This window comes from Schistocerca piceifrons, chromosome 1, assembly GCF_021461385.2.
Source record: "Schistocerca piceifrons isolate TAMUIC-IGC-003096 chromosome 1, iqSchPice1.1, whole genome shotgun sequence".
NCBI classification, from domain to species: Eukaryota; Metazoa; Arthropoda; class Insecta; order Orthoptera; family Acrididae; genus Schistocerca; species Schistocerca piceifrons.
Window position 1 is genome coordinate 300201416 of NC_060138.1, and position 26449 is coordinate 300227864.

Sequence of the window (26449 nt, forward strand, 5' to 3'; positions counted from 1 at the left end):
AGAAATTGTGCTTTTTTCATTTTGTTGGTTGTATTTATCCATGTTGCTTTCTCACCCAAGTTGTGCAAAATAATTTCTCCAAGATATTTAAATTGTAGAACTATGTTAATTGCTTGATCATTTATGAAGATTTTATCTATGCAAAGAGGTTTCATGGGCATGATTTCAGTTTTCTAAAAGGATATTTCTAATCCTATTTTTGAAGCAATTTTCTGGAGACTTGTGATCTGAGCACGAACGTCTTCCATGTCAAAGGCTAAGAGAGCTAAATCATCGGAAAACCCAAGGCAGTTTGCTCTTATTGCTGTTTTTCCTCCAATTTTGATTTTACATGGATTTTCTTTTTGCCAGATTGTCATGATGTAATCTAGGGCCACATTGAAAAGAAAAAAAGGGGACAACCCATCACCTTGTCTGAGTCCTGTTTTTATTGTGAAAGCTTTTGACATTTCTCCTTTAAAGTTGACCTTTGAATTTGTTTAAGTTAAAGTTAGTTACATGAGTCTTATCAGTTTAGGATGGAGGCCATATGATCCAAGGATTTTTAGAAGTGTGGGTCTATGAACACTATCATATGCTTTTTTTAAATCTGTGAATGAGATGAATAACTGTTTGTTTCTATACTTGTGATACTCCATTACTAGTTTCAGGCTAAGAATTTGGTGTGAGTAGCTTCTGTATGGTTGAAATCCTCCTTGATATTCTCCAGGTTTTGGTTCCAGAATGTTTTTGATCTGTTTATAAATTATGCAGGAGAAAATTTTGTATGTGCAGTCCAGAAGGGTTATTCCTTTGTAATTATCTGGGTTGGTTCTATCTCCTTTTTTAAATAATGAATGGATTATTCCTGAGGTCCAGTGCTCTAGAATTTTCTCTGTGATCAACGTTTCAATTATATGTTGGTGGAGATTTATGACCACAGGTTTTCCAGCATTCTTCCAGATTTCTGCTAATACATGGTCTTCATCACATGCCTTGTAATTTTTTAGTTCCTGAATAGCAACCTCAACCTCATTGATAGTTGGAGGATGTAGTAGGTCTGGGGTCGTTAAAATAGGTGCTTCAGTGTCTACTTGAAATGTTTGCAGTGGGTCATCACAATTTAAGAGTTTGTTCAAAGTCTCTGCAAAGATCTCTGCATTTTCTTGATTACTATGTGCCAACTTTCCTGAATTATCTCTCAGCATCAATATTGGGAACTCATACTTTTTAAGATATCTCCCAAAGGTTTTGTAATAATCTCTTGACTGTTTCTTGGGGAAGTTCTCTTCTACCTTTTCTAGGATATTTTTAAGATGTTTGTGTTTTGTCTGTCTGATGATTTTATGGATTGACTTTCTTTGCTTAATTAGTTCTAGATGTGATTCTTCAGACTTTTGGGCTTGATGCTTTATCCAAGCTTGGTGTCTTCTTTCTGATGACTGGTCATGTTTTTCATTCCACCACTCATGTTTCTTCCTGGGACTTATTGGAGCCAACTCATCTGGTATGGATTTTAATTTGGTGGTTAATTCTTGTAGCATATTATAGTTGACAGATCCTTCACCTGATTTGCTAGTGTATTCCTCATTTTTTGTTAAGATGGTTGGGTCAAATTTTCTTCCAGCTTTTTCTGAGATCTTTTTTAACCACTGGCGTTAATTTTATTTTGTTCTTCGCAACATAGTGGTCTGACCCTGAGTCTTCACCCCTTAAAACATTGACGTTGCAGACTTCACAATGGTGAAATTTATCCATGCATACATGGTCCAGTTGGCAGTCACCCTTTCAGAAATCAGGGTGTTTCCAGGTTTTTAATTTGTGAGGTTTCCTTTTAAAACATGTTGATTTTGAGACCAGATTATGGCTTCTACAAGTTTCAATTAACCTTTGACCATTTTTGTTGGTCCATTTATCTGCTGGCCATTTTCCAATGATATCTCTGTATTTTCTTTCTTGTCCCAGATGAGCACTGACATCACATAGGAGAATTTTTATGTTTGATGGAGGAATGTTGGTTAAGACTTGATCCAGTAGATCACAAAATTTCTGTGTTTCCTCTTTGCCATTCAGAGTATTATTTTTATGATTGGTGAGAGCATATGCATTGATAATTGTGTATGTCTTATTTACAGATTTCAAAGTTAGAGTTGCAAGTCTGGGGGACTGAGACTTGAATTCTATGATAGTCGATAATTTTGAGATCTATAAGAAATCCCTTGCTAAATTGTGGACAGTTTTTCCTGACTCTTTTTCCTGAAATTCCTTTTCAAAGTCGGTATCCCTGTGCTTCCATAGGGTCTTGATCACTGTTTTTGATTTCTTGAAGAGCCATGATTACAATGTTGTGTTGCTTCATGATATCAGTGACTTTAATTTTCCAGCTTGGCACAAGGAGTTAACATTGTGTGTTGAGAAGAGTGAGATTTGTTTAGGCTTAATCCTTTGATGTTTTTCGGTTTGTACCGACTGTTGAGTTTCTAAGTGCTCTGACCCATCATTATCTTTTGAATGACAGCCCACCAAATCCGAATACTGTCTTTCGTACAATTTATGGTTGCAGTTGGTGGAATTATTCTTCAAAAGACTGTTCATGGTCGACTGTCTAAGATGTCACCCTAGTGTGATGTTACTCAGAAAGGTAATGATGAAGGATGAAAGACGACAACATGAAATTGTGAAGACAGATAAAATAGAAGGGGTCCGACATTTCAAGAATTGAAGAGCTCGGCCAAAGAAAGACAAGTGCCATTAAAGGGCGTGAAAATGAAAGGCACCCTAGGCCTCCATACATAATACCGTTGGGGTCAGAAAAGAACAAGAGTTGACCAAAAGAGATCAGATAGGATAGAGGAGCCTGGCACAAGTAAGAGGGAGCAGTGCCAGACCCAGCTTGGGGACCTGTGCTCGTCACGCAAGATGCATGCCCCTGAGCATGCTCCTTTATGAAGGAAAACCTATGAGAGTTGCCCAAGTTTAATCTCGTACCACTAAAAAGATGACTGAGATAAGTATTAGTGTTAGTGGTGTTGAGAAACAGCTGAAATCGTTAAAATTGTGATCGAATCCCTATCAGAGTCCAATATCCTTGACATCACATTGTTGTAGAGTCTTAGAACATATTCTGAGTTCAAACATAATGAGGTATCTCAAACAGAATGACCTTCTGCATGCCAGCCAGCGTGGATTCCAAAAGTGTAGATCATGTGAAACCTTTCTGACATGACCTACTGGAAGCTTTGGATCAAGGCAGGCAGGTAGATGCAGTATTTTTTTAATTTCCAAAACACATTTGACTCAGTCCACTTTGTCAAAAGTATGATCATGTGGGATATCAAGTGAAATTTGTGATTGGATTGAGAACTTTCTGGTAGGAAGGACACAGCATGTTATCTTGGATGGAGAATCATCGTAGATGTAGAAGTGCCCCAGGGAAGTGTGTTGAGACCCTTGCTGTTCATGTTGTATATTAATGACCTTGGAGACAGTATTAACAGTAGCCTTAGGCTTTTTTTCATATGATGCAGTTTTGATGAAGTACTATCTGAAAGAAGCCACATAAATATTCATTCAGATCTTGATAAGATTTCAAAGTGGTGCAAATATTGACAACTTGCTTTAAGTGTCAAAAATGTAAAGTTGTGCACTTCATAAAATGAGAAAAAGCATAGTATCCTATTACTATAATATCAATGAGCCACTGTTGGAATCAGCCAACTCATACAGATACCTCGGTGTGACACTGTGTAGAAATGTGAAATTGAATTATCACAGAGGCTCAGTCATGGGTAAAGCAGGTAGTAGTTTTCAGTTTATTGGTAGAATACTGGGAAAGTGCAATCAGTCTACAGAGAAGATTGCTACAAATCACTCGTGATGAATTCTAGAATATTGCTCAAGTGTGTGTGCCCTTAAAAAATCTGACTTACAGGGGATATTGAACATACACAGATCAGAGCAGCATGAATGGTCACAGGTTTGTTTGACCCATGGGAGAGTTTCACCGAGACATTGAAAGAACAAAACTAGCAGACTCTTGAAGATTACATTTGTGATTTAGCACCTTCAGATTTCGATATCTTTGAGCTTGTGAAAGATGGACTATGTAGCTAGCATTTCATATGGTCAGATTCTGTTTTTAAAGCTGTAAAGACTGTAGCTAGTCCTAGCTGGTTCAGGTTTCCATGAATATGGTATGCAGACTTTTGTTCATCATTGAAAAAAGTGAATAACAAATGGTGATGATTATGTGGAAAACTGACAGCATATATATAGTTGAAAACTTGCTCTGTTTAATTTAGATATTATATTTTCTGTATCTGTTGTAGTTTCTAGGAAAATAAATGGGAAGTTTAATTTTTGAATGACCCTTGTATAATCTAGGTTATAATTGTGCATCTTGTGTATCTGTGGCTGCATGCACAGTGGTTCAGTGCGCAGGTTTAAAAAGACAGAGCAAGTGCTGGAGCGTCAGCCACCTCGACTCACTCCGAAGATGGCTGGACGGTATTCAGCTGAAGAAGAAGTTGAATTTATGCGGCTGAATGCCTGAAATTGTATGGAACAGGTTATAATTCATTGCTATCTTCAGCATCACAGTTTGAAGAAATAACTTGTCACTTCGATGTTACTGCAGTTTTGAAAGGACTGTCAATTTTTAGCATAATCTCTTTTATTTTGTTTGTTTTCTTAAGTTAAATGTTATTCAGATTTTCTTTTGTCATTGCAGATGATATTCTATTGAGATTGTGTTTGTCTTATCATGTTTATGTGAACAGTAATATCAAAGGAACACAGCTCCTGAATATGTTTTATCATTGCTTTTTGCACACTTTATGTGGTTCTCATTTAAATTGCAATTTATGTATGCTTCAAAAAGTTAATTTTTAAAAATATGAATTAGTTTAATTTCATTTGTATAATAGAACTTTTTCCTTTTCCTAGGCAGAACAATGGAGTTCACATTTGATTTGTCTCAGACTCCAATCATAGGACGTAGATTTCTAACGAAGATTGAGGAAAAAAATAGTCAGGGAGAAGGAGCAGCATCATCACCACGTCGCTCTGTGTCACTATCTCCTGCAGATAATACAGGGGTAGCTGGCTGGAAGAGACCCTGGATGTCACAGGTTTCCATCTTTATTTTCTATATCATCATATCCAGTCACTGTTGTCTTCCATTGTGCTCCAAGAATTAATCTCTGAGGCTATTTTAGAAACTAAAAGGGAATGAAACTAAATTTTTCTGCGTACTTGATACGGTATTAAAATCTTCTACCTACTTGATATGGTATTGTAATATAGTGAGGTGACAAAAATCACGGGATATATCCTAATATCGTGTCACAACTTCTTTTGCTTGGTGTAGTGCAGCAACTCGATGTGGCATGGACTCAACAAGTCATTGGGAGTCCCCTACAGAAATACTGAACATTCCATAATTGTGAAGGTGTTGCTGGTGCAGGATTTTGTGCACAAACTGACCTCCAGATTACGTCCCATAAATGTACAGTGGGATTCATGTTGGGTGATCTTGGAGACCAAATCATACAGTCAAATTGTCCAAAATGTCCTTCAAATCAGTTGTGAACAATTATGGCCCAGAGACAAGATGCAGTATCATCCATAAAAATTCCATCATTGTTTCAGAATGTAAATGATAGCAAATTGTCTTAGCAAATGGTCTCTAAGTATTCAAATACAGTCAGGAGCCAGTCCATTCCACATAAACACAGTCCACACCATTGTGGAGCCACAACCAGCTTGCACAGTGCATTGTTGACAACTTGGATCTATGGCCTTGTAAGGTCTGTGCCACACTCAAACCCCACCATTGGCTCATACCAACTGAAATTGGGACCCATCTGACCAGGGCAGTTTTCCAGTCTATAGGGTCCAACAAATATGGTCATAAGCCCAGGAGAAGCACTACAGTTCATGTTGTGCTGTTAGAAAAGGCATTCACATCAGTCCTCTGCCGTCGTAGCCCATTAACAGTAAATTTTGCTGCATTGTTTAAACAGATACATTCATCATAAATCTCGTATTGATTTCTGTGGTTATTTCATGCAGTATTGATTGTCTGTTAGCATTGACGGCTTTATGCAAATGCCACTGCTCTCGGTTGTCAAATGAAGGCCCGTCACCCACTGCATTGTCCATGGTGAGAGTTAATGCTAGAAATGTGGCATTCTCAGCACGCTCTTGACACTGTGGATCTTGGAATATGAAATTCCCCAACAATTTCTGAAATGGAATGTCTTTTGCATTTAGCTCCAACTATTATTCCACGTTCAAAGCCTGCTAATTCCTGTCGTACAGCCATAATTGTTTTGGAGACCTTTTCACATGTATCACATGAGTACAAATGACAGCTGTGCCAATGCACTGCCCTTTTATATCTTGTGAATGTGTTACTATCACATCTGTATATGTGCATATTGCTATCCCATGAACTTTGTCACCTTAAAGTGCCTCTTATTCATCAGTGCTGATATACATTAACTGTAGCACAAGACTGCAATCATATCATTAGTGACTACCTAATGCTTATGAGTATTGTTTATTTGGTTTCTTTCTCTGCAAGAACAACTTACCATTCATTACTGTCACTATCCATAATTGTTTCCTTGCGTGATATGCAGTAAAATTCATAGTGTGATGTGATTTATATTGGATGGTGCATGTAGTTCAAAAGATTTAAAAACACATTCTTTGCCAGGATACACCAGTTCAATTCATAACTTTCAGTTTTAATTTTGTAAATCCAAAGATTATTTTTGTCATGTTCTTTTTTTAAATAAGGTTAATGAAGTGTCTTAGGATATGTAAAAGTTTAATATTGAAGCATTTTTATGGGATTCTGAAATTAAGCTGAAAAAATATTAATAACATATCCTCATTCATATATCTGTAGTCTGTAAGATCATCTTCTGTCACACTACCATGTCACATAAAATGCATTCAATACTAATTACAGTATTCCTTTGGTGAACTAAGTAATTTAGCCACTCAATTTTCTTGTATTTTTCACTCAGGTCATCAGTAGATTTATCTGTTTTTTTAATAAACTTTTGTACTGTTTTTCTCTTCAGAGTCGTGTGAGGGAGTGTCTCGTGAACCTACTTACAACATGTGGTCAGCGAGTTGGATTGCCAAAAAGTCCTTCTGTAAGAATTCAAATGCTTTACTATTTTGTATTCAACACCAGTCTTTATATTATCTATGACGCTCTGTTTACATTTGTAACTTATCATCTGGATCAACAAAAATCTAAACTTTGGTGTTCTGCTACATGAACCGCAGCCATCTTCATGCAACATTGCTTTGCTAATTGTGAAATGATTACTTTGGTACCATATTTATAAAGTCAATAGCACTTTTCATTTAATTCTATTTGGATGAGTTGTCAGTGATGGTTTCCAAATTTTATGAAAAAATTTGAGTAAAAGGACTGAGTCTATTAATGGAGTCCATTAATAGTTAAGGCATTATGTTTGTTAAGTTTGCAATATTGTTAAGATAGTACAACACTGTATTTTACATTTATTGGTTTTGTACATTTAGAACACTACACTACACTACACTACACACACACACACACACACACACACACACACACACACACACACACACACACACTCACTCACTCACTCACTCTACTATATTGCTTTTTTCTGAAATGTGAAGGACAAGACACTCTTCAGTCAGATTTTAGTAAAGTGTACTCAAACCCGTATGTTTATTATCGACATTTATTTGTGCGTATTATTCTTTCATATGGAATGGACTTGCTCCCATGTTTATTTTGAAATGAAGAACAGTTTCTTACTTGTGGAATTGAAGGTTCTCAGTTTCTTAATCAGTTGTGTAATTAAGTGTTCCATTTCTTTTCTCGGGATGTATCCATACATTTGTCAGTTGCACGAAATGATGTTATTGATCCAAAATAAAGGACAAACAACTTTGTGTGTGTGTGTGTGTGTGTGTGTGTGTGTGTGTGTGTGTGTGTGTGTGTGGTGGGGGGGGGGGGGGGGGATGTTTACTTTGTTGAGTTATTTAGATCATCCCACCATAACATGTCACTGACATACTTTATAGAACCAACCATAAGCTATCATGTAATTTATTGTTGCTGTTTTCATGAACTTTGCTTCCATAAATGAGTCCCTTCTTGTGGTTTATAGATACTGTTAGCATTACGTGCTGGAAGAGTATTTTGCTGTATGTGAATTGTAAGTCCCTCAGTTGCTGATAAAAATAATGTTATCTAAAGGTTTGTTTTATGTGCAGTGATATGAGAAACACAACTTATATCTCCATTTTACTTCTTTGTACTCGAAAGTTTCATCTAATCAGTACCCTTACACTTTTCCTCAGCAAGAGGCTCAATCAAAATGAAACCAAGAGTAATTTTACACTACAAGAAATAAGCAAAAAAACAGAGCAAAACAGCATGTTTCATTTCTGGTAATGCTTTAAAAAGCATAGACATGGAATTCATATAGTGTTCAATTTGATTTTCATTCAGTTGCACACAGTAACTCTGTAAAAATAACACACATTAAAACAGTATTTTTTGTGGCTTTTATGCCTCATGCTAGATTTCCACTCACTTCAACAGCTTTCCCTAAGCACTTGTGCTATTTATAAACCATTCATTCACACATGATAGACTTGATAAAACTCTTCTGCACACTTCATCTCAGAATACTTTTTCTTATCCTCTGAAACCTCTTAATTATATTTTTATTTTATTTTGAAATTTAAGAAAAATGTTTCTTCAAACACCATACAGATTACTGTTCGTTAAGTAAGAGTAAGGACAGATGTGTGACTTTCATAGTAATAAACTCTTCATGGACATATTTTCATGAGAAAACTAAAACCAATGCATCAATTTTATTGCGAAAACATTTTTTTACACTTAAGGAAAGCTAACTCTGTATAAAGAAAATAAAAAGCACACACTCTAAGGTACCTGTACTAGCAATAAATAAACTTTACAAATTATTCTGAAAGTGATTACTACCTGTACTGTGCTACTGTTACTAAATCTGGACATTATTTGTCAGTTGGAACTCATAATCAATAAGCTTGTTCAGTAGAACCAACACAAACATGCAGTACCTCCATGCAGCTACAGTGCCATCAAGGGCTAATTTACATTTGTCTGCAGATATGGTACTGCCCTATAATGCATAAATTATTCCTCAAGTGAGATGATTCATGAGTAACAATGCACTGTCTAATAGGGGGACCATCTCAAACCTCACGCCTTCCTCCATTATTTTTAGTTGGCCATGACTCTAATAAACACATTGACAAAGCACTTGAATTACTATTTGTAGAAAATTTCTTCAACTTATATGTTGTTGACATCCTGGCACTCTAAATACTGTTATGAATAATCCCTGAACAAGGTGATACAGTGGTAAGACACTGAACCCACACTCAGGAAGATGGCAGTTCTAGTATCCAGTGGCCATCCAGATTTAGGTTTTCTTAAATATATTAAGGCCCATGCTGGGATGGTTCATCTGAAAAGGACATGACTGATTTCCTTCTCTACCCTGCAACGATTTTATCTCATCATTGACAGGATATTAAACTCTGAGCTTCCTTCCTTCTTTCCATGAATAACCTTTGTTCTCACCTGTACACAAAATTACTCTTTACTGGAAAATTACCTCCTCCTCATCTTTATTATCTACTTTCTTCTTAATTTCAAGAGCTGTGCTGCACTTGTCCTCTCTAAAGTTATATTTTCATACAATGACAAAACATATTCATGATATACTAAATTTTTTCTTTATAGTGTGGATTCTCTTTATGGCAACTGTCTGCTATTGACTGCCCCATACAGTTACTTAAGATTTTCTCTGATATATCATGAGAAAGTCATTTTTACATATCTACTGTCTACTTTGTCGAGGATTTCTTGAGTTGAAACTTTAAGTCTGTTATCACCATTTCATATTTATCACAACAAACAAATATGTAAGTATTTATTCATGCTTCTCAAATGAAATATATTGTTATTTTATCCTTTAAACACCTTTTTGTCTGAAATTCTTTCCACTTAATATTGTTATCCTCAGCGTGTTTTTTGTTTATTATGTATTATTTTATCTTTCACTATGTGCTCCGCAGTTAGTTCCTAGTTGACTGCAATTGCTACAGTCACTTCCATGTTCATATTTTGTCTTTAGATACATGATCTATACAGCATGGTTGCTTCTTTAATTTCTCCAGTTTGTGGCCAAAATCAAACATTTTAAAACTAAATTTGATTACTATAGTCTTTGCCAGGTTTCATCTTGGTACTATTTTTTAAAGTTCTAAAGTATATCTACACTCATCAACAGAAAACACTACCATACATGGAAAAACTTGGAACTAAAATAAGAATATAAGAAAAAAAATGGAAAACCACATTCACTAGAGTTGTGAGAGTTGTTCAATAAATAAGGCCCCAGATTGTTTTACCTTACAGCAATTAATATATATAGGAAAACATCCTTTTAGAGGTTTCAGATTTGATGTTTCTTCTCCACAAGTGTAAAGTTTCAAACAGTTCTGATAGACAGCAGAGCCGTTGTGAACCATCAAAATGGTATGTACGCAAGCCTCTCATTACAAGCGACTTACTATTATTGAATTCTTGGTTGTGGAAAAAGAAGTGGTGAATATCCTCAAGCATTTGTTTGTGATGTGTGGCAATGATACAGTTGTTAGGAGTACTGTTGGCCAGTGGGTAAAGATAGTTAAACCGCCTGGATGTGCAAAAATTTGGCTCGATGATTGACTGCATTCAGGATGTCCTGTCACAGCCACTGCTCCCAGTATGGTGAATCATGCCATTGTTCATGCAGACTGGCACATCTCTACTTGACTGTTAGCTCTATAGAGCATTGGAAGAAGTGCATGTGCAGTGACTGAGACTCTTGGATCTTCTAAGATTTGCTGAAGATGCATTCCAAATATGCTCACAACAGAACACAAGATTCAGAGAAAAGCCATTTCATCTGAAATGTTGGAGCAGTTTGAGGCCAATGGAGAGGCATCTCTGATACAGGTAATTACAGGCCATGAAAGCTGAGTGCTTTGCTTAGAACTGGAAACAAACAGGCAGTCACTGGAGTAGCACCATCCACACTCACCAAAGAAGAAATTCAAGTCAGCTCCCTCTGGTGGCAAAGCCATGATGACAGTCTTTTGAAATAGTGATGATATCAGGTATTGAGCGAGATGGCGTAGTGGTTAGACACTGGACTCGCATTCGGGAGGACGACGGTTCAATCCCGCGTCCAGCGGCTTTCCGTGATTTCCCTTAATCACTCCAGGCAAATGCTGGGATGGTTTCTTTCAAAGGGCACGGCCTACTTCCATCCCCATCCTTCCCTAATCCTATGAGACTGATGACCTCACTGTCTGGTCTCCTTCCCCCAAAAAAACCCAACCCAACCCAACAACCCAAACCAATGGAAGGTGAAAGGAAGTGATGATATCATTCTTGTGAATGTGTTGTCAGAAGAGTCGAGCATTAATTCAGAGGTATATGTGATAACCGAACAAACTTGGTAACCAGCCTGACAAGAATCCAAAAGAAATCTTGTTCCAACACAACAATGCTTACTCACACACAGGTCTCAGAACCTGAAAACATATGATCAAATTGAATTGGACCTCATTGCCTCGCCCATCCTATAACCCAAACCTGGCACCCTTGAAGTCCCAAGTGTTTGGACCACTTAAGAATTCTCTGCTTGGGACACACTTTGAAGATGATGAGAGCATAATTCATACAGTGAAAATATGGGTATAATCAAAGGAAAAAAGCTTTTAGCAAAAGGGAATGCACGCTCTTCCACACCTCTGGCATAGTGCCATAGAGTGTAATGGAGACTGTTTAGCCAAATAGTACATGTAAAACTAATGTTAACTGATATTGTCGCTAGATTCTAACTCCTGAGAATAAGTATGTTCTGAGAAAAACATTGTGGGGTGTTATTTCATGAACAACCCTCATACATTTGATCTGTGGAAGTTCCAGTTCAGGTGTATGTATTCTTTAAGAATACATGGAGATCTCTGTATATACATGTCTTTCAGTATATTAAAATTTTGTTGTGTGTGTCCTAACTTTCTGAAAAATTATACAGCAGATGAGATCTGTGTTGTGGAAATGATATATGTAGAGCTGACTTTTAATAAATGATATTTTTTATTTATTTTCCATATTCTGATGGTGGTTGTCTCCCTGTATCTAGGATGGTTTTATAAACGCAATTACCAAGGTAAAACCAATACTTCTTGCAATACCACTATGCCTACTCCACTGTCTGTAAAATTGTTTGTTTTTAAAACCAGCTTTCATTGCTAAACACGGCATGAGTTCTCTCATTTTGTGTTCCATTAATAAGTGAAATGTGTCTCATATTTCCACAACCACTCCGCGAAGGCCTGCATATCACAGATCTCAGTCACAATATACGTTCTACTTTCTGTTTTGTTGGTAAAAGTCTTTAGTTTTATGTTTTGAGTGTTGTTTTTATTAGCGTAATACATGCTTTAGCAAAGATGCAGATTTTCTGACTTTCAAGGCTATTTGGGACCACAAAGTCTCATTTATATGCTTTCAGTACCTATTATTTTTAATTTGCTATAGATAAAGTTGAGTAAAATAATTGTTAATTTTTGTTTGATTTTGCTGCATAAATGAAAACGTGTCAGAACTGTGTTATCTTCATTTTATGTATAAGGATATAAAAGTTTGCAAAATACAGCTTCTCTTGGAATGGCAACAAGCCTCATCTTCACTACACATTAAATTGGCTGTGCACACATAGTAACAATGGCACTTCTCACTTACATGTTACCAATCACATTATTTGCTGCTAGAAAAAGAAGGCACTACAGATGTATATCTTTACTAAGTAAATGAAGTAGCACATGCATTCTTGAAGACAGGGTTATCAATAGTATAACAAGGGAGACTTTCAAACATATCCCTTCATTTCTTTCATGACGGAAATTAATCAGTGCAGCTATTACAGTATCAGTGTTACTGTGCTTTAAACATGTTAATTACTTTTTAGCAAACCTAAACAAGTCCTGGTAACACAGTTTTCAACATACTAATAGCTTACTATGTAAACAATATAAGAGAAACTTTTAACAGTAAGATTTCTAAAACATCACTTTGATGGCTGGTGCATCACTGAAAGTTTTTTTGTCCAGTCACAAACTGTGTTATAAGGGGCAGTCAAATCAAAATGAGACAGATGGAAAAAGTAATTAAACTGTTTATTATAAATTAAAAGCACCAGTTTGCTTTTGTTCTACAATATTACTTTTGTTGTGTTAGCCAGTTTTCAGCTTACAAGGCCATCTTCAGACATTTACTGAGCATTGTCACCAAAGAAGTTACAATGTTTGCAAACAACATTGGAAGAGAAGTAACATGTCTACACTGAAGCAGAAACAGTTTCTATGTAGGCATGCTGTTCCTATTTTGTGTTAAAGGTTTTCCTGTTTACTCCATTGTTATTTATTTACTGTTCATTTTTTTTACTTTTTCATTGCTTTACCACCACACTGTCAAAGATGTTACTTACTGTATGTTTCTGCTTCAGTCTAGACATGTTACTTCTCTTCCAATATTGTTTGAAAACATTGTAACTTCTTGTGAGACAAGATGGTCAGTGCATTCATGGTAAAATACCTCTTCGTGTGAAACAAATCAATGACCATGAATGTATTTCTTCAGAGCTTCAAAAATATGGAAATTGCATGGGGAGTGATCAAGACTGTTTGGAGAATGTGTAAAGGCTTCCCAGTGAAACTTATGCAGCATGAGTGGATCCACATGTTGCCAAGTTTGTTTTGACTGAACTGTAGAACTTTCACAGGGAAGCCCTTGCACATCTTCCATACAGTCCTCATTTTCCTCCATGTGATTTCCATATTTTTGGAGTCTTGAAGAAAAACATTTATGTCCATTGATTTCCTCTGGATGAAGAGGTGCATACCTGAGTACAATCATTGTGCCATAGGCAGTTGCAAACATTTTTCCATGAAGGCATTGACCACCTTATCTCACAGTGGGATAAATGTATTAACAGTTATGGTGATTAGTTTCAAAATAATAAACAGTTCATTTACTTCTTTCCATTTGTCTTGTTTTCATTTGACTGTCCCGTGTAGTATCCACTGAATTGTTTCAAACCTAACAATAAATGAAAGAAAAAATTATGGCTTGGTAGAATCTTTCACTTTTATTTGAAATATGATATTTAGAACAATAGGTAGAATACAGTTCACAAAACTAAATAACAAATTAGTTCTCAAATCTCTCTGGTCATGTGTGGAGTATGATGGATACAGAATGAAATGAGTCTGCATTGGAGAGTTTGGTCTGATGAAATTTGCTGATAACAGTGTCTTATGAGGGGTTAGCTCATTGGACTCTAATCCACTTCTGAGTATCCTGATTAAAGTTTTCCATGGTTTCCCTTAATACCAGGTGTAGAAGTATGAAAACAGAATTTCCCTACAGATGGAGCTAGCCATCATTGTAGCGCTCATGAGGCCACGTTTGCAGCACCATCTGTTTCCGGTAATGTGTGACAACAAATGTCAACACACAGTAACACAAGTTTCACACATCGGTATCTGTTTCAAGCCCATAAACATGTTGAATTTTGTGCCTACGAACTACTGTTTGCAGACAGCATTAGTTTTCTGTTATCATTTGAAGAAAATTGCTGCAGAATCACACTGAATGCTTGTCAAAGCTTTCGACCAATATGCTCTTGGAAAAACACACTGTTTCAAGTGGTTAAAAAAATTCAAAAGTGGTGATTTTGATGTGAGAAACAAAGAGTATGGGAAACCACTGAAAAAGTTCAAAGACAACGAATTGCAGGCATATTGGATGAAGATGATACTCAAATTCAACAGGAACTTGTGGAAAAATTGAATGTGATGCAGAAATCTGTTTCTCTTTGGTTGAAAGCTATGAGAAACGTGCAGGAAGTGAGAAAATGGGTTCCACATGAACTGAATGAAAGACTGCAAGCAAACTGAAAGACCACTTGAGAAATGCTGCTCGCCAGATGCAGAAGGAAGTCATTTTTCCATCGAATAGTGACAGCTGTTGAAAAATTGATATATTCTAAGCTTTATAAATCATGGATGAATCCAGGCAAACCATTGACATCCACTGCAAGACCAGATCGCTTTGGAAAGAAGACAATGCTCTGTGTTTGGTGGGATCATAATAGTCTATTATGTGCTGCTAAAACCTGGTGAAACCATTGACACTGATCACTACCAACAGAAAATGATCAATTTAAATTGAGCATTAAGTGAAAAATGACTTGAATATGGAAAAAGACAACACAAAGTCGTATCACTGCATGATAATGCCCCATCACACACACAGAAAAATGGGTCAGGAAAATGATTGAGGCATGCAGCTTATTCTCCAGACTTGGCGCCATCAGATTATCATCTATTTGTGTCACTGAGACACTCTCTCGCTGAACAACACTTCAGTTCATATGAAAATGTACGAAAATGGCTCACTGACTAATTCGCTTCAAAAAAGTTCCTTCCCCCTCCCCCTTCTGGGCATTCACAGCCTGCCAGAGGGGTGGGAGAGGTATATAAATAGCAATGGAGATTATTTTGAATAAAATATTGTTTATCAGTTTCAGACAACAGACGTGTAATTATTGGAACAAAATTCTGCTTTCATGCTTCTACACCTGGTATTTTTAGGGTTATTCTGATATTCTGAAATGGTTTTATAACCACTGCAAGCTGAATTCTTTTCTCACTCCTTGTCCATTCCTAGTTTGTGCCCTGTTGGCAATGATCTTTCAGTGGTCAGTGATAAGCGTTAAACTTTAATCTTACCTTTTCTCCATCACTGACAGAGTGAAACTGAGTACCTGATTGGGTTTCGAGCCTAGGCCTTTGTCTTCAGTGACTGATACTCTTACCAATAAAGCCATTAGAGTGTGCCTCACAACCTGATTCAAAGCTTCAGTCTTCTACCTACATCTCTTCTAGTTCCCACACTCAACAAGAACTCTGCTACTGAACAAGCACTCCTAGTTGAAAGGATAATGGCAGAGAAATGGTTGGCAGCCACCTACATGCTGCTTTTGGAATGGGAGTTTAACTGTGTAGCAAAAAGGGTACTCTAATTAAACATACGGACAGATAAAACAAGGTATTCAGTAAGCATGACGTAATGCCTCTCCCTTAAAATAAAATAAAAAGTGATGGGATTGCACACATTGGAGTTCATGAGCACATTACAAAAAATAATATTAGTTCTTCTGAAAAAGAGTTGATTTCAGGTTTTTTTTTATCACGTAAATATTGCACACAGTCTAATGTTGCCTAATAAGACAAACTTCAGACAAATTTATTATGATGACTGCTTATATTTTCTACAACATCTCTTGTCCTGTGGTCTTAATCATACAAACGTCTTGACTGTTGTTTGACTTGGCAATGATTTTGTTTCTGTTGATTTCCTTACTTGAAAGCAATTGTTCTAATGTAAATGTAGACACATTCATTGTTTTATAAACAACTGTTAAATTTGTATAATGGGCCTACAGTCATTATCACACATAGCTTTCTACACAATATTTTAAAAAATTTCTCTTTCTGTCATTTAATTTAATACCTAAATAGTTATCTAACTGGAGGAACAGTATCCATGACTTTTTTCAATTCAAATTTTTAATATTTATGCACAATATGAATCAGGAATTTTCTGCCCCACCTTATAGAGGAGGCATTGAATGTCGGGCAGAAACATTTGAAGGTTGACTGTTGGATATTTTTTAGCTACCAGACACTGTCCTTTATCAGAGAAAGAACACACACACACACACACACACACACACACACACACACACACACACGTATGGCCATTGTCATCTCTGGACACTGTGGCTCATAGTGATCTCGTGATCTCAGCAGAGTTTGGTACTGGGTACACAGAAGATATACATTGGGTGGGGAGGAGGGTGGATAGCAGAATAGGGGTCAGGGAATTAATATTATTTAGTCAGGGAGGGAATTAATATTATTTAGTCAGGGAGACAAAACCACAGTAGTTTCAGCCCCCTGCTGCTCTCACTGAAACTAAGTTTATTGTGTGATTTCTCTCCCTGTCATTCTAAGAAAGCCAGCTAGTACCCTTGAAGAGCAGTAAGAGACACTGTACTAGGTCTCCGTTAAACACAAACTCTTCAGGAATTAGTGACCCAATTATTTTGTGTCTTTTGGTCTACAGTGTTTCACACTGGAAGATTAAATTTGATGCAGTCTCATCTCCAGCACCCCATAGCCTGCACTTGGGAGCTTCCTTCTCTATAACCATCATGTGCAGGTGTTTCCTGAAGTTCCTGTGGCCAGTCATTAGATCTGTCACAAGTTAAATCTACCTCCTGTTCAAAGCCAAGAGTGCAGAACTTAGAACTTCTTTTGGCATCTGTAGCTTGCCATGTTTTTGTTTGTGGAGTTTACTCTAATATTCTATGTCGCCTCCTAATCCAGCTACATAGTTTAGATTTTACTGTTGCCTTTTCCAGTCCAGCAAATGGAGTAATTGCTCTATCCCTCACCAGCCTATCTCCTATTCATTACCACTAATACTGAGTGATCAGTGACCCATAGCAGGTTTCCCTGTTGCTTTCACATGGCCTCCCCAGTGATTCATAGCATTCTGCAATGATCTTATCTCATTGCAGGGGCTGGAGGAACTTTCAGATCTGCTTGGCAGTCTGAATGAATGTAGATGCTATGATCCTTGTAGCACATGTGTAGGGTCTCCTCTGTGCACACTCTGATGGTAAATATTTCCAGCTGGAATACCATAGCTAGATTCTCTAGAGAGAATGCACTCTGTCGTCTAGGCTGCACCCCGTATACCTTCATCTGTTTCCAACCTTTCAGCAAACCAGACTATGTAGCCTGAATGATATTGTGATTCATTCTTCCACTGATCCTTCATAAAATTGTTACACTGAAAGGGGTATTGAAGCGGCTGGAAGTTATTGCATAGTCAGCTGGCATTTCCATGATCCTTCCTATACTCACCACATTTATTATATTAGTGTGGGATTCTGGGTATCCAAAAGGTTTTCAGTTTTTCCCAGTTTTTAAACTTTGTACCCCTGCTGCCACTTCCATTGTAACCCAAAACTGCAATGGGAGCATGTTCAGCATGTTCTCCATCCCGACAGTGGGTGTGCTCCAAATTCTGCCTGTTTTGGCTAGGCAAGCCAATCTTTGCAGCTTCCCAAGCTCTTTAGCAGCCACCTTTTGTTCTACTTTATTCTACTATATGTAGCCCCATAAATCATCATAAGTCTTACTATAGAGGTGTGTACCCAGTACATGCTCATGGGACTAAAGCCCTAACCCTTACCACCGGCCCTTATGGTGCACATGAGAGCACCTTTTGTCTTGAGACTTATATTCTTTGTGTGAGAAGTCCATATTAGTTTCGCATCCAGTGTTACACGTAGATACTTCACTACCATCTCTACTGGTAGAACTTCATCAAGGACCTTTAAGATTTCAATTCATATACTGGATATACTTCCTCATGAACAGCACTACATCAGCTTTTCTGGGAGTGACCTTTAGATCCTGCTTCCTACACTAGTTCTGGGCAGCGTTGAGAGCTCATTGTGCCATTGTCCTAGTGATACTTACAAATTTGCTAAGTACTGCTATAACTTAAGTCTTCTTCATATCCTTGGCAAAAGTAACCTCTACCATTAACTTCTTATTGAGTTCATTCACCACTTAGCGGACACCTTTTGATGGTGTTGATAAGCATTTTCACATCTATCATGGTGGCTTCTACCTTTCGTCTAGTCAGCATGGTCTTGATTCGCCTCCATATGATGGCCTTGATGCCATGCTCTTCTGCAGCTCTGACCATGGATGTTAAGGTCACAGTGCTATAAGCTCCCTCAATATAAAGGTGCAGAAAGCAATTTTCTGGAAATGTAGAGCTTTTTCCACCTTCTCAACAAGTTGGTGAAGTCATGACCAATTCTCTCTGGCTTCAGAATGAAAACAATGTTCATGTCCTCCAGTCATTATGAATGACCCTTGCTGCTAGACTGCGTAGGAGTCTCACAAGTCCATCTCCAGCTTGTTGCAATAGAGCCAGAAAAATTCTGTTTGGACCTGGTGACTGAACAGTTGAAAATTTCTGACCATCCCTGGATTTTCAGTCAACACATTTTCTGGCACATTCCCAGTTCTCCTGATGGCTACCTGTAAATCAGTATCGCCGGCCGGAGTGGCCGTGCGGTTCTAGGCGCTACAGTCTGGAACCAAGCGACCGCTACGGTTGCAGGTTCGAATCCTGCCTCGGGCATGGATGTGTGTGATGCCCTTAGGTTAGTTAGGTTTAATTAGTTCTAAGTTCTAGGTGACTGATGACCTCAGAAGTTAAGTCGCATAGTGCTCAAGCCATTTGAACCATTTTTGTAAATCAGTATCTCTCTGGTACCAAATCTTGGTCTGTATCATCTGCTGGAGTTCTTTGAGGGAAGTGAATCTTGAGGAGCACATCCAGCATCTCGTATGCTACCCTTGTATACCCACCAACCACGACTGTCCTTAATGTGCCTCCTGAATTTATTGGTATCCTTGTGACAATTTTGTGAAGTCTGGTCCTGACATCTGCACCTTCCATCTCCTCGCAGAACACCTTACAGAATGATTGTTTGGCTTGCTGAATGGCAAGATTGTTTTTGCAAGAACCTCTTGATATTTTACCCATTGTCCATTCCTTCTTGCAAAGTTGAACAGCCTTCTTACCTGCTTCTTTTGCATTTCAAGACATTGCTGTTCATGCACTTCATGGTGAAGTTTTCCAAATCCAAGGTCATGATGGCAGACATCACTTCATCTGCCATTTCCTTTAATTCTGTTGGCTTTCTTGTTTAAGTTTCATTTCAGATATATATGAGTCTTTGTATTTCCTATATGAGTCTCAGTCTGTTTTTCTCAAATTTCTGTAGGCCATGGTCTGTTCAACTCCCATTTCAAGCCCAAACATAACATTTGCATGTTATATTCCTGAAGTTAGTTTATTTACTGCTACTCAATATCTCTAGATTGCTCTCCAGTACCTATGCTGTTAGTGTCACTGCTTCCTCAAACCAGGGCATTGGCATCACAGCCAACCAGGAGTTGTCCATTCAGCTGAAGTAGGTGTGTGCCTCACTCCTAACTTCCTGGGAAGGAGGAGCACTGTCCACGTAAGGAAAGTAAGCTGATGTCAGAACAAATTTCCTCATCCTTCCTTCCACATGCTGTTTCAACCTGATGGTCACTAAGTCCCTGGAACAGGAGTTCACCATTGCCATGAATGAAACTCCATTCTTAACAGCCATGCATTTTCTGAGGGGTTTTTAGCTATCTAGTGTAAATCATCTTACTTCCAGTTCCTTTTGATACATCATCTTTATATAAACAGGGTTCCTGAATCAGGGCCTGTTTCAGAAACAGCTCTCATCAGTTCAACATCCAATGTTTAGGTGTTTGAGGTATCTTCAAGTCCCCTGGTTTTTAAATTTGTTTCTTTGTTCTCCAGTTTGGTCCCCCATGAATTTGGGATATATTGGGTCAACATCAGTAGAGCTCCACAGCAGTGTAGGGCTAATTACTCAAGGAGGTCACCCTGTATCCCTGAGGCTCTGTGCACTACACATCTTTCCAAGTGCTTAATACTGCTCAGGACAGTTTGTGTTATCCCTTGTGTTGGGGAAAAGAACTATGGGAAAGAACTGTGGAAAAGAATTTGGGCACAGATGGGGTATTGTGGGACATGCTTTGTCAGATTTGTCTGCTAAGACCTGTTCAGCTTTGGAGATACTCCCAGTAGCAACATTACTGCTTCATGTGAACATCTAAACCTTTCCGCCCACTTGGCCAATACTATGATAAGGCAGTGTCCCCTGGAGATGGGGGAAGTTGAATGTAGTGATGTCTGTATGGAGCAGATGGAGGGTTGCTAGGTGCAGCTTCAAAAATGGAAGAGCAGAGAAAAGGAAAGGATTGTGCAGGTGATTTCTTGGGATAGAAGATATGTGGGAGGCTGTAGGCAGATCGGGGAAAGGGATAGTTTCAGCTGGAGGCAGGGCATAGCAAAGGTTGAGGCCAGGTTAGGTTAAGGGAAGTTAGGTTAAGGGAACAAAGGGTATGTTTAAGAAAGAGTTCCCACTTGTGCAGTGCTAAAAAGGTAGTGCTTGTGAGAAGCATCCAGATTACACAAGCAATGACACAGCCTGTAAGTCAAGAGCAACAAGTTGCATTTCATGCTCGGCAAGACGGCAGTCCAGCTGTCTCTTCACCATAGTTTGGTAGTGGCCATTCATGATGACAGACCATTTGTTAGACGTTTGTACCCAGCTAGAATGCTGCACATTGATTGTTGCAGCTAAATTAACAGAGTACATGTTTTATGCCTGGTTTCTGACTACCTGTCATCATGTCCTGAAATAATAAATATCCTTACAAGCCCTCCCAGAGTGGTATTCCACCATCTACACTATCTAAACAATATCCTTGTCCATTCCTCTTTCACCCCTGCTACCAACCTCTTACCCCACAGCTCATGTCATGTAAAAGATCCAGGCATAAGACATGTTCCATGCATTCTCCCATCGCCACCTATTCCAGTCCTGTCAGATGGATTTCTTAGCCCATCAAAGGCAAGACTGTCTGTGAAAGCAGCCATGTACTCAGTTAACTTAGCTGCAACAACCAATGTGCAGAATTCTAGTTGGGTATGAACACTAACAAATGGTCTGTCATCATTAATGGCCACTACAAAACTGTGGTGAAGAGACGGCTGGACTGCTGTCTTGCTGAGCATGCCATGCAACTTGTTGTCCTTGACTTTAAGGCTGCTTAATAGCTTGTGGAATCTGGATGCTTCTCACAAGCACTACTTTTTTTAGCATTGCATGAAGTGGAAACTCTTTCTAAAACATACTCTTTGTTCCCTTAATCTACCCTGGCCTCAACCTTTGCTATGCCCTGCCTCCAGCTGACTCTATCCCTTTCCCTGATCTTCCTCCAGTCTCCCACAAATCTTCTATCCCCAGAACTCACCTCCACAATCCTTTCCTTTTCTCTGCTCTTCCACTTTTGGAGATGCACCTAGCAACCTTCCATTTGCTACCCACAGGCATCACTACATTCAACTTCCCCCATCTCCAGTGGACACTGCCTTATCATAGTACTGGCCAAGTGGGCGGAAAGGTTTAGATGTTCACATGAAGCAGTAATGTTGCTACTGGCAGTATTTCCAAAGCCAGACAGGTCTTAGCAGACAAATCTGACAAAGCATGTCCCACAATACCCCATCTGTGCCCAAATTCTTTTCCACAGTTCTTTCCCATAGGTCTTTTCCCCAACACAAGGGGTAGCACAATCTGTCCTTGGGGGTGTAAGGCACATGGGAGGATGTGTAGTGTACAGAGCCTCAGGGATACAGGGTGACCTCCTCGAGTAATTAGCCTTACACTGCTGTGGAGCTCTACTGATGTTGACCCAATATATCCCAAATTCATGGGGGACCAAACTGGAGAACAAAGAAACAAATTTAAAAACCAGGGGACTTGAAGATACCTCAAACACCTAAACATTGGATGTTGAACTGATGAGAACTGTTTCTGAAACAGGGTTGGTAGATAGTCCAATCCAAGAAGGGAAAATGTCACATAGAAGTTGGCCCAGATCAAGATTGAAACTTTGCCTATTGCACATAGGAGGAACTTTCTAAAACAACAAAGAGAAAAGGAAAGAAACGAATGACTTCCTAAGGAAACATGGAGTGAATTAAAAGGTCCTGAACCTAAGCCCTCCAAGAAATAACTGTCTCAGAATAAAGGGGGTAAACCGACTCCTTCCACTTTCAAGATAGGCAATAAGAGGAAGAGGGAAGAGTCTGTTACTCCCACTTCCCGGGATAACATGATCTATAAAAAGCCAATACAGGAAACAGAGAAACAGATCTACAGAACTGCTGTCTGGTTTTCACAGTGGGTCAGTCATACAGGATTATCCACTTGTTAACATCACCTCCCTGGGGGAGCCACTTCAGATGGCTCTTTTTGCAAATATTGAGAAAGATGAAAATCATGGCCACAAATTCAAGATGATCAGTCTGGAAGAGATGCTCTAATCTTTGTCTTTGAGAGAATGGAAGCAGTAGATTGGCTGAAGAAGATGTTGCTTCAAGATATCGCCATGTGAGGAGGTGAAGCTGCTACTCTCGACAGCAGAGGAACCCTTAAAGAACACAAAGATATCAATATAGGTATCTAAACTACTAAGGACATTTCTCCAAAGACCCCTATTGAGAAAGTTCAAGCTCAAAATCAGAAAGTCTCGACAGAGGACAGGACGATAACTAACTGGAAAGTTGCATCTGATGGCCAAATCCTTGTGGCCGAAGTTAGAGAGAAATTGCTGAAGGCACTATGAGAGCGGGCCCTAAACTGTATTTAGGTAACTGTCAGGGTGATTATGGACATCAGATGTGACAATGATAGCAAGCAGGTATCTGGGAATGTTGCAGATAAACCTGCAACACAGTAAGGAGACAACTGCCACCTTGAGTCGCCTCCTGGGAGGACAGGAGATAGACAAGGCCATGATTCAGCCAGCGCTACAGTGTTTTCTCCCATTGCTATCCTGCTAGCCCTCATGCCTCACGTCTTACCCCCCCCCCCCCCCCCCTCCCCAGTACCAATCCTAGCCCTAATCATACCAGTGTTGTGTGTGTGTGTGTGTGTGTGTGTGTGTGTGTGTGTTTTCTCTCCATGTGATGGAGGTTTTTCATAGCCAAAAAATAGGCAACAGTGTACTTTCAAATTTTCCTGTCTGATGTTCCACACCTGTTTCAGGTGGTGAGTAGCAATATGTCCTAATTCATATTGTTATTCCATCATAGATTTTCATTGTTTGAATATTTGTGTACATTTGTGGACCAAAAGCAATTGCTTTGCAGTCATAAATGAAACAGAAACTTGTAACTATGATCCAAATTAAGGCCAATATTAATGCCAATTTGCATTGAAGAAAATCACAGCCATTTAGCAGCTCTATTATTATCAACAAACCTAGAAATTGGTATGTCTTCTTTAGTGTCTGTCTTTGTATATTGATCCGTAAATCAAATGAGGCAGCACAATCATAGTCAACAATTGGCTCATTACACACACACACACACACACACACACACACACACACACACACACACGACTGTCTTATTTATTATTATTATTCGTTACAGTCAACTTTGGACTATGCTAAGCATCAGTCATTTCTTGTGCTTTTTCTTGCGTTCTTCCCAGTACTTCTTCATTTTTTCTGAGTGGGCTTCTTTACGTTCTTGCGACCAGGTTGTTCCCGTCTTCTTTGATTGCGTTCGGTCTTTGAATCCCTGTATTTTGTTGATGGCATTCCTATATTCCATTCTGTTGTAAACTGTCTCTGGTATAATGTTCATTTCTGCAATGTCTTCTTTTACTTCTTTCAGCCAGTTAATTTGTGTCTTTCTGCTTTCCATGTATTCCAGGATTTTCTTTGCCGTTCTTTCTGGTGCCATTCTTTTGACATGCCCATAGAAACTCAGTCTTCTCTTTTTAAAGGATGTTGTCAGTTTTTCAATTTTCTCGTATAACTCTTTATTGGATCGCAATTTATAATCCTGTCCATCCTTTTTAGGTCCTAAGATCTTTCTCAGTATTTTTCTCTCTTTTATTTCCAATTTCTCCAACAGACGTTTTCTGTTCAGTGGGATGCATTCAATCGCATACAAACTTTCTGGTTTTATTACCGCATTGTAGTGCCTGAGCTTGGCATTGATGGAGATCGACTTTTTATTGTATACATTTCGGCATAGCTGGTATGCCGTTTCCATCTTTATTGCTCTTTCCTGTCTTAATAATATATACGAATTTATTTATATTGTTCTGAACTTTTTATGTTTCTCTTGTGTCAGAAATTGACATAGTTTGCAAAAATTTTATGAGAGGCTAATACAGAGGAAGGAACTGTGTATTGCAAACCTATGTCAAGTCATTTTAATTGCTATTTTAGTGTATATTTTGGCTTCAGAATGACATTGACCAACTTCTTAAATGTCCAACACTACAGACAAGTAATATCATAGAATTTCCAGACAGGAGGAGACTTGTTCCACAATGAAATATTGTAAAGTAATTGGAAACGAAGCTGTCTTTATTAATTGAATATGAATGCTGATGCTTTCTGACATTCTGACATTGCTGTTTCATACCCACTGTTTTACATTCAGTAGCTTACTGATGTTTCCTAATTCATATATCTTGACAATCTGTGTGATTCCTCTTGATTTCCTTGATCGTAATGAAAGTATTTTGCTTTTAGCACGATTTACTCACAGCACATGTTGTTGATAAATAGCTATTTGGTGCCACTTCATTGCCATGATTGTAATTACTTTAACAACTGTATCTTGTCTTTGCACTGATAAGCTTAATGTATCACGTGCTGCCCATAAAGTATTTTAATTTGTCCATATCACTACATGATTTTGATTATAGCAACACTTGTTTTGATTTTAAATTTCTTTTAGTGTCAAAAATAGTAAAGTAATTCACAAAATAAAGGCAAAACTTGAGAAAGGACTGTTTGAGATATCATTTAGCAGCTTATTGCTGTATAAACTGTAATGGAAACTTTGTGTTACCCAACTTTTTAGTGATGCTCACTATCCCATTTAGGATCAGGGTATGTTACAAAAGCCATTAAGTTTAGTTTGTGAGAATGTTATTAGTATAGAACACAGACATTACAAAAATAGTTTTGAGAAGTGTACAATAATTCACTAACTATTGAATAGACAATATTAGAAGTAACGTGCGGTTCTAGGCGCTTCAGTCTGGAACCGCGTGACCGCTACGGTCGCAGGTTCGAATCCTGCCTCGGGCATGGATGTGTGTGATGTCCTTAGATTAGTTAGGTTTAAGTAGTTCTAAGTTCTAGGGGACTGATGACCACAGATGTTAAGTCCCATAGCACTCAGAGCCATATTAGAAGTAAGACGTAAATAGTACAATCTTTGCTTCTTTGCAACATCTACCTGGAAGATAATCTTTTTTTTATCATCAATTGGAAAACTTCCACCTTCAAAAGTTAATACTGTTTTTTTATTAGTTCACCTTATTTTTGTATTTCTACAGCCATGTTATCTACCAGCTGAAAAATGCTCCTCTTGGAGCACAAAAAAGGCAAATATGCTCCTATTTAAAAGACTCTGACGAAAATTCTGGGAACCAGCTGCCTCAGTTTCATTCCACTTCCTTACCAAAAATTTTGACATGTGAACATATTTACAGTCTTTTAACACAGAACATTC

General features: G+C 38.2%; 1 protein-coding gene across 1 annotated transcript in view; it reads left to right on the plus strand.

Moving 5' to 3' along the window:
* Positions 1-26449, plus strand: part of LOC124780415 (protein furry) — a 1170709-nt gene that overhangs the window by 1080625 nt on the left and 63635 nt on the right. The window contains exons 43-44 of the mRNA XM_047253778.1: positions 4924-5108; positions 7074-7148. Coding sequence (XP_047109734.1) covers positions 4924-5108; positions 7074-7148 — 260 coding nt within the window. The remainder of the gene's footprint in view (positions 1-4923; positions 5109-7073; positions 7149-26449) is intronic.